We start from the raw sequence: 15,175 nt of genomic DNA on the forward strand, positions 1-15,175 counted from the left end.
ATAAAATTCTCCATATTCAGTGCTTTCATTGTGTGTAATTATGTAAACTGCAGACGAAAAATATTCCTGGGGGGGTGTGTGTGTGTGCAGATGCGAAATCCGAGATGGTTGCTAAAGCTCGAGAGCGACCCTAGCCTCTGAACTCTCTTCTCCGAGGCCGAGGTGGACTCGCACGGTCGCCAATCGGCCAGGCAGTGGCAATGAAGAAAAAGGCAGCTTTGGTGCTAGGGACCCAGGTATTCGCCGTCCCACCCCTGCCTAGCAGCCCCGCCCCTACCCCGCCCCGGACCACGCCCCACACTGGTCCCGCCCCCAAAAGTACCGGTTGCATCTCCCGTGAGCCTCTTCGACTGTCATTCTTTGGAAAAAAAAGTGACGTCTGCATTGAGGTGGCAGCTAAAATGCGAATCACGACGGGCGGTGGCCGTTGGGTCCCGGCGGGAGGCGGGGTTTCCGCTCCCTGGGGCGCACGTCAGTCAGGAGGCGGAAGCGCAGCGGGGGCGGGAAGGTTGTAGTGCTGCGAATTGAGCTCCTTTTGCCTAAGTGGTCGCGCCCCCTTTAAGAGCAGCTATTGGGAGTCGAGGCGGTCCCGGCGTCCTAGCGTCCTAGGTAAGTACGACAGCCTGGTGGCACCGGAGACTAGAAAAGTGTGGCCCCGGTGCAGACCTGCCGCCGCTGTCTTTGTTGCTACAGGCAGCGGCCTCCCCTCCGACCTTGCCACCCAGCATTTCTTGCTCTTACTTGCTTCCTTCGTCTCGTTCACAGCCCAGGCTCAGCCGGCCTTGCACGCCCGCGGGCAGGGACCTTTCTGGCACGTCTGTCTAGCCCTGTCACAAGATGGCCCTATTGTCCTCCAGTCCTAACCCGGCATTGCTCGCTCTGTGCTTCAGCCGTAGGAGACATCTAACGATTCATTTATTAAAAACCAGTGTCTGTTTTCTATCTCTTGTGTCTTTCCCGGGCTCTCTAGACTAAGGCATCACTCTTTGCTCCCAATGGAATCAATTATTTGCCTTCAGCACTGTGCCCACCTTTTAAAGAGAGCGTTTGTTTAAGCTTTTAAAAAAATTATTATTAATAGTATGGATGGTTGAATAAGACTTTATTTTTCCATCGGGTTATATGTTCCTTGAGAGCAGGAGAGGGTCTTGCTCATCTTGCATCTCCCCAGGATTTAGTACGAAAGCACGAAGTTTGGAAACCAGCAGCCCAAAGAATTCTTATTAGCTTTATGACCCTGGGGATGGTCTCCTTATCTATAAAATGGTGATAAATAAAGGAACTAATTTCGAGCATCTTACACAGTGTATGGTGCAGAGCAGGTACAGTACTCCTTTTCCTTTTTTAGCTTTCAGTGTACACAGTAGTTGCTGGGTATGTGTTTTAGACGAATGGAGAAGCAGCATAGATGAATGATTTTTCTTCCTAGCACCATGATTGTATTGACTCTATCAATTGGTTGATATATTTGGTAAATACAACCTAATGATGTTTATTAAAAACAGTAATGCTAAATGGTATGAACATCTGCAAGAATAAACAATGCAGTATTAAATGCTTGAGGCACTAGCAGAGTTTAAATTTGTGATTTCAGTCCGTGTACATTTCAAATGTAAGTTTCTGACGAGATTACAACATTGCATTGTAACAAGGCTAGCTGTTCCTTTTAGTCTGTGATTAAAATATGGTACATTGTATATGTGTGTACACATATTTTACAGATGACTGTGAAGTGCTGACCAACTGCCACTGGACGTAATTGAAACAAAATAGGAAAATGGCAGCAAACTCTTCAGGACAAGGTAATGAGCGGGAATTTCTTTCATTACTAGGAACATTTTCCTCCGTATGGTAAATGATTTGAATAAGATAAAATTTAGCATAGGGTAGTTACTGTAGCCAGAATTTAAAAAATGAATAGCAGGCGGGGAGCAGTGGATCACACCTGTGATCTCAGTATTTTGGGAGGCTAAGGCAGGTGGATTGTTTGAGATCAGAAGTTTGAGACCAGCCTGGCCAACATAGTGAAACCCTGTTTGTAGTAAAATATAAAAATTAGCTGGGCATGGTGGTGGGTGCCTGTAATCCCAGCTACTAGGGAGGCTAAGGCAGGAGAATTTCTTGAACCCAGGAGGCGGAGGTTGCAGTGAGATGAGATTGCAGCACTGCACTCCAGCCTGGGTGACCTAGTGAGACTACATCTCAGAAAAAAAAAAAGAATAGCAAAGTAAAACTCTAAATTTGAAATACACTTATGTGCTGAATAATGATGTTTACATCAATGACAGACTGCTTATAGGATGGTGGCCCCATAAGATTATAATGGAGCTGAAAAATTTCGATCGCCTAGTGACATCTTGATAATCCCAACCCTTAAAAATTTTTGTTTAAAAATTTTTAAGAATAGAAAAAAAAACTTATAGAATAAGGCTATAAGGAAAATACTCTTTTTTGTTGTTGTTGTTGAGACAGGTTCTCACTCTGTTTTCCAGGCTAGAGTGCAATGGTGCAATCTTGGCTCCTTGCAACCTCCGCCTCCTGGGTTCAAGCAATTCTCCTGCCTCAGCCTCCAGAGTAGCTGGGACCACAGGCGCATGCGCCATACCCGGCTAATTTCTTTTGTATTTTAGTAGAGACAGGGTTTCACTGTGTTGCCCAAGCTGGTTTCGAACTCCTGAGCTCAGGCAATCACCCGCCTTGGCCTCCCAAAGTGCTAGGATTACAGGCGTGAGCCACCGTGCCCAACCAAGAAAATACTTTTTTACAGCTGTACAGTGTTTTGTGTTTTAAGCTAAGTGTTATTACAAAAGTAAAAAAGTTAAAATGTAAAAGTTTATCAAATAAAGTTACAGTAAGCTAAGGTTAATGTATTATTGAAGAAAGAAAAATTTAATAAATTTAGTGGAGCCTAAGTGTAAAGTGTTTATAAGTATACAGTACTGTATGGTAATGTCCTAGATTTTCACATTCACTCCCCACTCATTCACTGACTCACCCAGAGTGACTTTAGTCCTGGAAGTTCCATGCATGGTAAATGCCCTATACAGGTATACCTTTGCTTTTAAACTGTATGTATGTGTCTGTGTGTACTTGAAGATCCCAATTGGCTTTGTGATTCTAGAATCAGGTAACACTTCATTTTATAAAATAGAATAAGTGTTCCCTAAACCATATATATATATATATATATATATATATATATATATATATATTTTTTTTTTTTTTTTTTAATGGAGTTTTCGCTCTTGTTGCCCAGGCTGGAGTGCAATGGCGTGATCTCGGCTCACTGCAACCTCTGAATCCTGGGTTCAAGCGATTCTCCTGCCTCAGCCTCCCAAGTAGCTGAGATTACAGGCATGTACCACCACGCCCAGCTAATTTTGTATTTTCAGTAGAGACAGGGTTTCTCCATGTTGGTCAGGCTGATCTCGAACTCCTGACCTCAGGTGATCTGCCTGTCTCAGCCTCCCAAAGTGATGGGATTAAAGGCGTGAGCCACCATGCCCAGCCTGAATCTGCATTTTACACGTGAAAGGAGGGGGTAGAGGAATAGTTAATTATGCGTATTTTAACCATATTTTACTGTACCTTTTTGATGTTTAGGTACACAAATATTTAGCATTGTATTATAGTTGCCTACACTATTCAGTACAATAACATGCTGTACACGTGTGTAGCCTTGGAACAATAGACTGTACTGTACAGCCTAAGTGTGTAGTAGGCTAAACCATCTGATGTTTGCACAACACAAAATCACCTAACAATGAATTTATCAGAATGTATCCCTGTTGTTAAGCAACATATGATGGTAGGTCTGACATTGGATCAGATATACAACATCCTTTATGTTATTAATCCTATATTTTAATCTCTGTTAAGATTATTTATGTTGAAATTGTGTTCACATTATTCACCTTTTGGCCTTTTCTGACATCTATATTCTCTTGTTCTTTTACTTGAAATCAGAACCACTTTTAAAGAAGTTTTATTGCCATCATGCATTATCCATGCCTTTATCTTCATTGCTGTAAAAACTTTTGTACACATTTCACCTGTGTTAAGATATCTCCAAAACAAATCAAGTTAGATACATTTGCTACTCTTAAGGAGTTTTCATTTTTAAAATGTTTATAAAAGTAAAATTTACTCTCTATAAGGTATTGAATCACACTTGGCAAGTAGTTTCCTGCTTAACTACTTGAAGCAAGCCTCTATTGCCATTCTGTATCAAGTCTGAAGTTCTGTTTACCTCTATGTATGTTTGACCCATCTTCATATTTTTTAATTACTCATTTTTTTTATCTTTTTTTTTTTTTTTTAAAATCTTAAACTTATGGACTCTTAAAGTGTATATTCATTTGGTCCAGCTTCTTTCTTTTTTCTTTTTTTTTGAGACGGAGTTTTGCTCTTGTTGCCCAGGCTGGAATGCAATGGCATGATCTTGGCTCACCGCAACTTCTGCCTCCCAGGTTCAAGCAATTCTCCTGCCTCAGCCTCCCGAGTAGCTGGGATTGCAGGCATGTGCCACCCTGCCTGGCTAATTTTGTATTTTTAGTAGAGATGGGGTTTCTCCATGTTGGTCAGGCTGGTCTCGAACTCCCAACCTCAGGTGATCCTCCCGTCTCGGCCTCCCAAAGTGCTGGGATTACAGGCGTGAGCCACCGCGCCCGGCCGGTCCAGCTTCTTTCATTCACCATATTGTCTGAGATTCATCCATACTGTACATGGATCAATAGTTCATTCCTTGTTATTGTGGAGTAGTAGTAGTATTTCACTGTATGACTATAAGTCTTTTTTGAGGTACTTTTTTTTTTTTTGGAGACAGAGTTTTGCTCTCATTGCCCACACTGGAATGCAATGGCATGGTCTCAGCTCACTGCAACCTCCACCTCCTGGGTTCAAGCCATTCTCCTGCCTCAGCCTTCCGAGTAGCTGGGATTACAGGTGTGTGCCACCACGCCCGGCTAATTTTTTGCATTTTTAGTAGAAACGGGGTTTCACCATGTTAGCCAGGCTGGTCTTGAACTCCTGACCTCAGGTGATCCATGATTTGCTTACCTTGGCCTCCCAAAGTGCTGGGATTACAGGTGTGAGCCACTGCACCTGGTCACAGATACTTTTTTTTAAGAGGCAGGGTCTTGTTCCGTTGCCCAGGCTAGAGCTCTGAGGTGGATGATAGCTCCCTGCAGCCTCAAACACCTGGGCTCAAGCAATCCTCCTGCCTCTACCTTCCAAAGTCCTGGGACTGCACACATGTATCACCATGCCTGGCTATTTTTTTTTGTAGAGAGAGGGTCTTGCTTTGTTGTTTGGGCTGGTCTTGAACTCCTGGCCTCAAGCAGTCCTCCCACCTCAGCCTCCCAAAATGTTGGGATTACAGGCATGAGCCACTATGCTGGGCCAGTTGTGCCATTTTATTATTTTAGTATATGTGCTGCCAAAGTGAGCTCTGGTTGTACTGTTTTATTCTCTCCAGCAATATGTGAGGTCTGGTTGGTTCACATTTACTGTTGTCAGTCTTTAATTTAGCCATTCTAGAATGTATGAAGTGACATCTCATTGTAGTATTAAAATGTATTTCCTTGATGACAAATGCTGAGCCCTTTCTTTGTAGTTATTGGCCAATGTAAATCTTCCTTTATGAAGTGTTTGTTCAAATCTTTTACTCATTTTTTTAAAAAATTGGGTTAATTTCTTTTGGTTAGCAAGTTATTTTGTTTTCATTTTTCAGTCTGGATACAAGTCCTTTGTTGGATATGTTTTGTAAATATTTCCTTCCAGTCTCACTTGCCTTTTCATTTTCTTAATGGTGTTTTTTTAATCCTATTATCCTATATGTAATGTATTATTTTTCTCTGGCTGCTTTTAAGATCTTCTCTTTGTATTCCAGTGGTCTGACTATGGTATGCCTAGGGGTGGTTTTCTTGTTTGGGGTTGGTTGAGCTTTTTGGATCTGTAGGTTGATGTCTTTCACTAAATTTGGGATGTTTTCATCCATTATTCAAATACTCCAAGGCTTTGCTTATTTTTCCACAATACTTTTTTCTCTGTTTTTCAGATTGGATAATTTCTAATGCTCTAATTTTAATAACTGTTCTGCCATCTTCAATCTGCTGTTAATTCAATCCGGTGAACATTTTGTTTCAATTTACTTTTTAGCTGTAGAGTTTCCATTTGTTTTTTTTTTTCCATCATTCATATTTCTTAGCTAAAACACCCCTTTTATTTATTAGGTGTCTTTTTTCCCTTAAGTCCTTGAACATATTTATAATGGCTGATTTTAAATCCTTGACTGCTAATTATATCATTGGGGTCATCTTGGAGTTGACAGCATTTTGGTGCATATATGTCATGTTTTCCTTTTTCTTCCTATAACTCGTGATTTGTTATTGGGTACTGGACATTGTGGAAACTCTGGATTCTGTTATATTCTTCTGAAATGTGATTTTTGTTCTAGCAGACAGCTTGGCTCAACTCACACTGGACTCCACACTCTTATCTCTCCTGTGTTGGGCAGCAGCTGAAATCCTGCAGTGTTTTTCAGCTTCCACCTGCTGCTTTATTGATGGGCTGCTTGGGATCTGCCCTGTGTATGTGTAGTTCAGCAGTGAGAGAAAACTTTGAGTGGATTTTATATGCATGAATTGGGCTTTATTCCTTCTGCCTTTCCCTCAAGCCTTGCCCCTGATTTTTTGGCTACTCTGTCATTCCTAAACTTGAGTTGTCCTCTGACACCTCAAGCTAGTAAGGTGATGCTAACCAAGCTGTTAGTGGATTGGGGAATGCTTCAGGCACAAGGCCACAAGTTCCCAAATCTCACCAGTTGCAGTTTCTGCCTGATTTCAGTCAGACTCCAGTGCCTTTAAATAGTGAATATTTAATATTTTATTATTATATTTGTGGCAGGATTAGACTAACCAGACTACTCTGCCAGTATTGGAAGTTGAAAGCTTGCTGATTCTGCTTTAGTTTATTAGTTATATTTAGGACAAACTAAAGGTTACACGAGTTTTGTAGAATTATAGTACTGTAAAAAGCAAGTTGTGGTAACAGTTTTACCAGCTGTAACCAGCTAATACCCTTCTTTTCTTCTCTCAAATAGCCATGTGTGATACGTGCGCTCTGTGGACTAGTCATAGGTCAACATTCCCTTATGGCTGTTGACCTCTTTCTTTTTCCATTAAGTTATAAGGGCCCATATTAAAAATAACTTAATTTGAGCAAAAATGAAAACTAAGAGAAGTCTATTTTGGAAAGATAATACGCTGCTAAAAACCTACAGTGCACTCCACATGAAAATACATTTTAAATTATCCAACTATTAGCACAAATAATTAAGACTTACAATATGCTGGTTACTCTTTTTTTTGTAGTTGTAGTAAAAACACAATCATTTTTAGTATCGCCTTTGACTGACCCATAGTCAGATCCACTATGAAACATCCCCTAATCTGAGTAGAAATGAATGTAGATTAGCCCTTTGGCTTTTGTTGCTCTTTTGTCAGGGATTTTGTCGGTGTCTGGAACTGCTGCTACTAGGAACCAGCAGAGGGAGTCCACGTCATGTTCTAGAGGCTCCCAGACTCTAGTGAAATTTTAAAATTCTTTTTTATTCAGATCTATTGTATTTCTCTCTCTCTCTCTTTTTAATTTGTGTGTTTTTATTTTGTTTTTTTAAAGAGACAGGGTCTTGCTCTGCTGCCCAAGCTGGAGTGCAGTGGTGGGATTGTAGCTCCCTGCAGCCTCCAGCTCCTGAGCTCAGCATCCCAAGTAGCTGAGACTATAGACGTGCTACCATGCCTGGCTAATTTTTTTCTTTTCTTTTCTTTTCTTTTTCCTGTAGAAACAGGGTCTTGCTTCAACTTCCACTGTAATTAAAAAGAAAAAAAGAAACAAGGTCTCATTTTGTTGCCCAGGCTGGACTTGAACTCCTGTCCTCAGGCAGTTCTCCCACCTTGGCTTCCCAAAGCATTCGAATTACAAGTGTGAGCCACCATGACTGGCTGTATTTTATTTTCTGTATTTAATCATTTTTGTACTATTCATGTGTATAAGAATTACTTAATATGGAGATTAATGCCAAGGGCCTTAATTATCTTAAAATGATAACTAAAAGAACCATGAATTAAAAAAAACTCTTGGCCGGGCACAGTGGCTCATGCCTGTAATCCCAGCATTTGGGAGGCCGAGGCGGGTGGACCACAAGGTCAGGAGTTCAAGACCCAGCCTGGCCAACGTGCTGAAACCTCATCTCTACTAAAAATATAAAAATTAGCTGGGCATGGTGGCATGTGCCTGTATTTCCAGCTACTTGGGAGGCTGAGGCAGGAGAGTTGCTTGAACCAGGACCTGGGAGGCAGAGGTTGCAGTGAGCAGAGATCGCGCCACTGCACTCCAGCCTGGGCTACAGAGTGAGACTGTCTGAAAAAAAAAAAATCTTTATCTGTTCTAATTTATTAACATAAATAAGTAGATTTTATTTATTATGTCTGGTGTAGGGAACAATTCCACTGTGTTGGGGACTAAGCCCTGTTTCAGATTTAGCAGTCTTTCATGCTATCATAGCTATCAGGACTGCTAAATTTCATAAGCTCTTGACAGACACTGCAGACACTGCAGTTATACGCTCTTGACAGTCACTGCAGTCTCATATTCTTCATACTATCCCACGTAGTGTGGAACATTTGGTAGGATTTCAACAATGAGAATTTCAGTATATAGAGGCAGATTGTCAACCTGGAGTTTGGACAAGGTACCAAAAGCAGCACAGAATCTTCCTTTATTGGTAAATGTCAAGGTCCTATGTTCATCTGTTGGCGTTGGATTGGCTCAGTCTTATTTCAGAGAGATCTGGCGAAATACAGAGTAAGGAACATGAATTCTTTTGTTTGATTTTTTTCAATTTTATAGATATCTGAAAATGCTTATAGTAGTAACCATAAGATCTGCAGATCTGGTAGTAGGAACTATGATTTTGGGCCAGTCCAGGTGCTCTCAGCAGTGATTTCAGCATTCTGCATAGGAATGGAATGCGAAGGCTCCTGGGAGGTGTCTTGTTTGACCTCAGACCCAATACAAATCTTCACTTAAACCATGTATAGTCCAGAAGGAAAGTAAGTTTTTCCTTCAGGTTTATACTAAAGTATGCTCCCTCTCAATTAAGAGTTTGTCCCAGTGATGCATAAAAAGCATCTGAAAATTCTTGTATTTGTACCTTTTTAAAGATGAGAGTACAGATGCAAAGACACAATTTGGAGTAGGTTTCTAAAGGCTACATTTCTTTTTGTTGCATTTTTATTGCTACAGCAAAGAAAATAAATTAGATTTCTGATGCTAGACTTGACCTGTAGGCTGCAGATTGAAATTACAACTGGGAAGAATATTATGTAAAGTAACCTGAGATTTTTATGGGATCCCCACGGGGACTCTGACTGGCCTGAAATGTGAATGTAATTAGAAAGCTTCATGCTAACTAGTTGTGGCCTATCTAATGAAAAACTATTCACTGACAGAGAATTGTCAAATGTGGGATGACAGGAATCTTAACCTAATGACTAGAGAGAAAGAGAATGCTAGATAATAATAACAATAATAGCTTGTATTTATTAAGCAACTACCATGTGGCAGACAGTGTTCTATGTTTTTACTTATATTTTCTGTATTTCCTGTAACCACCCTTCAAAGCTGCTGCTAGTATCCCCATTGGTTCTGAGGCATGGTTAGGTAATTTTCCCAATATTCAATAGTAAGTGGTAGTGCTGAGATGAGAACGCAAGTTGATTCCATGTCCAAGTTCTTTGTTCATTCTGTTTTCCCATACTGCCCTTCAGCGGGGGGAATTACAGATGCATTCTGATGATAGCATCTGATAGGACACCATTGGGAACTGGAGACAAAGGGCAAAAGACCTCTTCTTAATCTTTATTGGGATTAATCAAATCTTCTACATTGATTATTAAGCAGAAAATCCTTTAAATGAAAAGGGCCTGTGAGTCTATATGTGAGGAAAAAAAAAAATTAGTGTGGGAGAAAGGTTGATTCAAGCAGAAGATACATCATTGTCTTAGAAACCTCAATGTACAGGAAAAGTGGCAGTAGTTTAAGAGGAGTGAGTTTTGGGGTTTGGGTGAAAGAGAACATGAACACAGAGAGATCACCTGAGCAGATATTAGGGCTCAATTCCTTTTCTTTGTTACATATTTTTGGTAAACTCTGAAAGGTGACTAATGATTAATTTTTTAATCTTGCAAGATATAGGAAACATTTGTCATTAACTAGATTTAGGACAGAGCAAGAAAACGGATTCTTTCCTAGAGTCTGCAGAAAGAAATGCAGCAAAGGCAGGGTGTAGTGGCTCATGCCTATAATCCCAACACTTTGGGAAAAAGCCAAGGTGGGAGAATTGCTTGAGTCCAGGAGTTTGAGACCAGCCTGGGCAATATGGTGAGACCCTGTCTCTTTAAAAAAAAAAAAAGAATTAATAAGGCCGGGTGCAGTGACTGATGCCTGTAATCTCAGAACTTTGGGAGGCCGAGACGGGCAGATCATGAGGTCAGGAGATCGAGACCATCCTGGCTAACATAGTTAAACCCTGTTTCTATTAAAAATATGAAATTAGTTGGGTGTGGTTGTATGCACCTGTAGTCCCAGCTACTCAGGAGGCTGAGGCAGGGGAATTGCTTGAACCCAGCGGGGCCAGAAGTTGTAGATGGCACCACTACACTCCAGCCTGGTGACAGAGCAAGACTCGGTCTCAAAAAAAAAAATTAATAAAAAAATTAGCTGGACATGGTGGCACACACCTGTAGTCTCAGCTACTCGGGAGGATGAGTTGGGAGGATTGCTGGAGCCTGGGAGGTTGAGGCTGCTGTGAGTGAGCCCTGATCATACCACTGCACTCTATTCTGGGCAACAGAGTAAAACCTTGTCTCAATCAGTCAACCAATCAATAAAGTCCTGCCAACACCTTGATTTTAGCCCAGTGAGACCTCTGACCTACAGATTCATAAGACAATATATTTGTGTTGTTTTAAGCCACAAATTTTGGGTAATTTTTTACAGAAGCTAGAAAACCAATACATATCTAACTGTAAGAACCAAAAAAATCTAGGATCCATCCATGACACCTTCTTCCTCATTCCTTCATATTCAATCCATCACTCTCCTCTTGATTTAACTTCCTAAATAGCTGTTGGATCTGTTTGTATCTCTCTATTTCCATCCACTAATAATTTTATTATCTCTAGCTCTTTCTACTGAGATAGTTTCCTGTTTTCTCTTGTCTATTCTCAATATGGCAGTTAGAGTGATCTTTTTAAAGGGGGAGAGGTTATTTTGTTCGTCACCCCTAATTTTATGCCTTCGATTTCAGTTCAAGCATTACTTCCTTTGAAAGCCTTCTCTGACACTGCTCCCCTCACCTTCACTCTAGGTCGTTTATTTAGCACTCATTCCTACAATCATGATTGTTATAAATGCTCATCGAATGGTTTCCTTATTTCAGATGAATGTTAGATTTTAATGACACATTCATTCATGTGAGCATTTGATTGATCTCTGTTTTCACTGGACAGTTTGAAAACCATGAGAGCTAGAATCATGTCAAGTTTTGGCTTATTATTGCATCCTTACAGCCTAACTTTGTGCCTGTATGTGATGGATGTGCAATAAATACTTGTTGAATCAATAAATAACTGAAAACATGATAAACCACTAGTGCCACAGTCACATTCCCCTAATACTAAAAATAGGTGTCTCAAGTATGATACTTTAACGTTCTATAGAGTTGTAAAGAGTATGTAGCTTGTTAGGATGATCACTCAACAGGATTTAAGTAATATTTTAAAGTATCTTTTAAAAATTATTGTTATGAAAGTGTAGTAATTGTTTATAGCTGTATAATCGAAATAATTATCACTTTTAGCTTTAGATTTTTTTTTACAATAAGAATTTCAGTCATTAAGTGTGATAGAGCTGTTAAAGGAAAATGAGTATCAGCTCTTAGATTTTAAATGCAATCCGATGTAATGCTAGTTACTTGAGAATGTTTTTAGTGACAAGTATGTGTGTTGGGGGGGAAGAAATGTGTGGGAGTCAAAATGTTTCTATGAATGAGAAAATGAGAACATCTGTGATTGTGAATGGAGATAGTGTTCTGGTTCCAAAAGTAGAAATGTTTTTTTCAAACAAAAACCACGCAACAGAGCAGGACCCTGTCTCTTAAAAAAAAAAAGTTTGAAACAGATTATTTTTTATTGTTTTTTTAACAGGTTAGCTATAAAGGGATATTAAATAATTCCAGCCGATTATTTAGAAACATGGCTTGGTTAAAAAAAAAAAGAAAAATAAAGAAATGGTTTTGGCTAGGTTTGGTGGTTCACACCTGTAATCCTGGTACTTTGGGAAGCTGAGGTGGAAGGATCATTTGAGGCCATCAAGACCAGCCTGGGCAACATAGCAAGTACCCTGTCTCTGTACTATTTTTAAAAATTAGAGTAATAGTTCTTGCTATACATGAGATAATATATTAAACATCTTTGTGCTTCTGAGACTGAAAAGATATGCATAAATTATATCAGGAGACTATACAGGTTAAAAAAAAACTCTCATGTAGTGCATATAACATTGTTAAAAGTTATATATTGATGTCCTAGTTAGAGTAAGTTTGTTTGAACCCTGAAATTAAGAGAATCTTACCAAAGAAAATTATGGGCTGGGTGTGGTGGTTTATGCCTTTAATCCCACTACTTTGGGAGTCTAAGGCAGGAGGATTGCTTGAGGCCAAGTGTTTAAGATGAGCCTGGCCAACATAGGCCCTGTCTCTACAAAAAACCGAAAAAATATTAGCCAGGTGTGGTGGTGCACACCTATAGTCTTAGCTACTTTGGAGACTGAGGCAGGAGGATCTCTTGAGCCTAGGAATTTGAGGCTTCAGTGAGCTCTATTTTTAGTTTTTTGAGGAACCTCCAAACTGTTCTCCATCGTGGTTGTACTAATTTACATTCCCACTAACAGTGTACAAGGGTTCCCTTTTCTCCACATCCTTGCCAGTGTTTGTTACTGTCTGACATTTGGATAAAAGCCATTTTAATCGGGGTGAGATGATATCTCACTGTGGTTTTGATTTGCATTTCTCTGATGATCAGTGATGTTGATCTCACTGCCTGTCTCCAATCCTGGATTAACGTTTCCTTGCGGCAGGTCTCTTCTACCCTGTAATCTATTCTCTGTTACCACCAGAGGGTGTTCGAAACTGTGCCAAGATTGATCTGTGCCTTGTCCCTTTCTAAATACTCTCAGTAGCTCTCCATTGCCTATTTGATCAAACTAAATATCTGGCTCCTTCTTAACCTTCCCAGCCACTTCTTTTCAGTGCATTTTCCATACATAATTTGTACTAGAGTCACTTGTATTTATTTGCCAATCCCCAAGCATACCGTCCAGTTTCATTCTTTAATGTCTGAGATTTGGGGCATGGAGAAAAATACTCATCACTGCTCATAACTTAATACTTGGTTTAATAAACCTACTTATCTAACACAGTAAAGTTCTAAAATAAAAATTTTTCAACATTTAGGCTGGATGTGGTGGCTCATGCATGTAATCCCAGCACTTTGGGAGACCAAGGTGGGAGAATCACTTGAGCCTAGGAGTTCGAGACCAGCATGGGTAACATAGGGGGACACCATTCAGGTGTGGTGGCACATCCCTGTGGTCCCAGCTACTTGGGAGGCTGAGGCAGGAAGATGCCTTGAGCCAGGGAGGTCAAGGCTGTAGTGAGCCTTGATCACGCCACTTGCATTCCAGCCTGGGCAAAAGAGCGAGAACTTGTCTCAAAAAACAATTTTTTAAAAAACATTTAGACATTGTTTACAAGCTTATTTAGTTAAATTATGTTACAATTATCATTAATTATAGTGTCTGTTAAACTTCACTTTATATAGTGGTCAAAAATTTACTTAAATGTATTTTAAAATATTAACCCGTTGGTTTATTCATTCTACACTTTTTTTTTTTTTGAGATGGGGTCTCACTCTGTTGCCCAGGGTGGAATGCAATGGCACAATCGTGACTCACTGCAGCTTTGACCTCCCAGGTTCAAGCCATCCTCCTGCCTAAGCCTCCTGAGTAGCTGGGACCACAAGTGTGCACCACCACACCCAGCTAATTTTTCTTATTTTTAGTAGAAACAAGGTCTCACTATGTTTCCCAGGCTGGTCTTCAATTCCTGGGCTCAAGTGAACCTCCCACCTTGGCCTCCCAGAGTGCTGAGATTACAGGTTGAACCAGTGCACTCAGCTGACATACTTGTATTTTTATATTTCCCTAGAGTTTCCTTCCAAATTTCCCTTTCTATACTTTTCCAGAATTATAGTAATTTTTCTATACCTTCCTAGGTTACAGTAATCTTACCACTACCAAAACAAAGCAAAATTTCAGATTGAGAGTTCAGAGTTGTTGATGGATTTGATTCTTAATTAAAACACAAGGTTTGGTTATGTCTAAAGCTTACCCAAAGGCTGCGTTGATGGGCAAACTAAAGTCGTATGGGTGTGCATCAGTTCCCTTCTATAACTGAACATTACCTGCTCAGGAGAATTTTTAAGTTCATGCCTTTCTCATAGACTGTAGTTTCTTGCAGCTTGGAGTTATTCTATGATTTGAAATATTCTTTATTTTTTTGTGTGATCAGTGTTTCATAGCTCAGTGTTCTGTTGTCATTATAACTTGCCCTTTTCTGGTAGGAGTAGTGCCAGGAATTATTGATGTTTCCTTTCCTGAGCGATCAGGGATCAGGTCTGTACTGTGAGCTCTCTAGGGTGTTTGACTAATTCACCCTTTTAGAACTCATAATGTCTACTGGGTCATTGTGTGTGACCATAGGCACTCATCAGCCACTGCATCTCCTTTAAGCAGCTGTGTGTGTTAGGGCCTGTGTGGATCTGAATTTCTTGTTGTTGGTTCATGATCTGCTTTTTTGGGAACTGTTTGGCTTAGTCACACACAATTCCTTTTATCTACCCTACCCTCCTTGTACTGAAACAAAAAAGTACACAGCTATACTTCATAAATAGACATATACTTAAAAGTAGAAACAAAACACCTAAATGTTAACACCAATCTAGTTATTAATATCATAAGATGTTAGATACCCTATTATTTTCACCCTTCTTTA

General features: G+C 40.0%; 1 protein-coding gene across 1 annotated transcript in view; it reads left to right on the forward strand.

Annotated features, from left to right (window-relative positions):
* Positions 1-473: 473 nt before the first annotated feature.
* Positions 474-15,175, forward strand: part of INIP (INTS3 and NABP interacting protein) — a 30,492-nt gene continuing 15,790 nt past the window's right edge. The window contains exons 1-2 of the mRNA XM_012461843.2: positions 474-609; positions 1,722-1,802. Coding sequence (XP_012317266.1) covers positions 1,778-1,802 — 25 coding nt within the window. The 5' untranslated portion in view covers positions 474-609; positions 1,722-1,777. The remainder of the gene's footprint in view (positions 610-1,721; positions 1,803-15,175) is intronic.

This window comes from Aotus nancymaae, unplaced genomic scaffold, assembly GCF_030222135.1.
Source record: "Aotus nancymaae isolate 86718 unplaced genomic scaffold, 86718_ANA_hifiasm-v0.15.2.pri h1tg000003l, whole genome shotgun sequence".
In the NCBI taxonomy this organism is placed as follows: Eukaryota; Metazoa; Chordata; class Mammalia; order Primates; family Aotidae; genus Aotus; species Aotus nancymaae.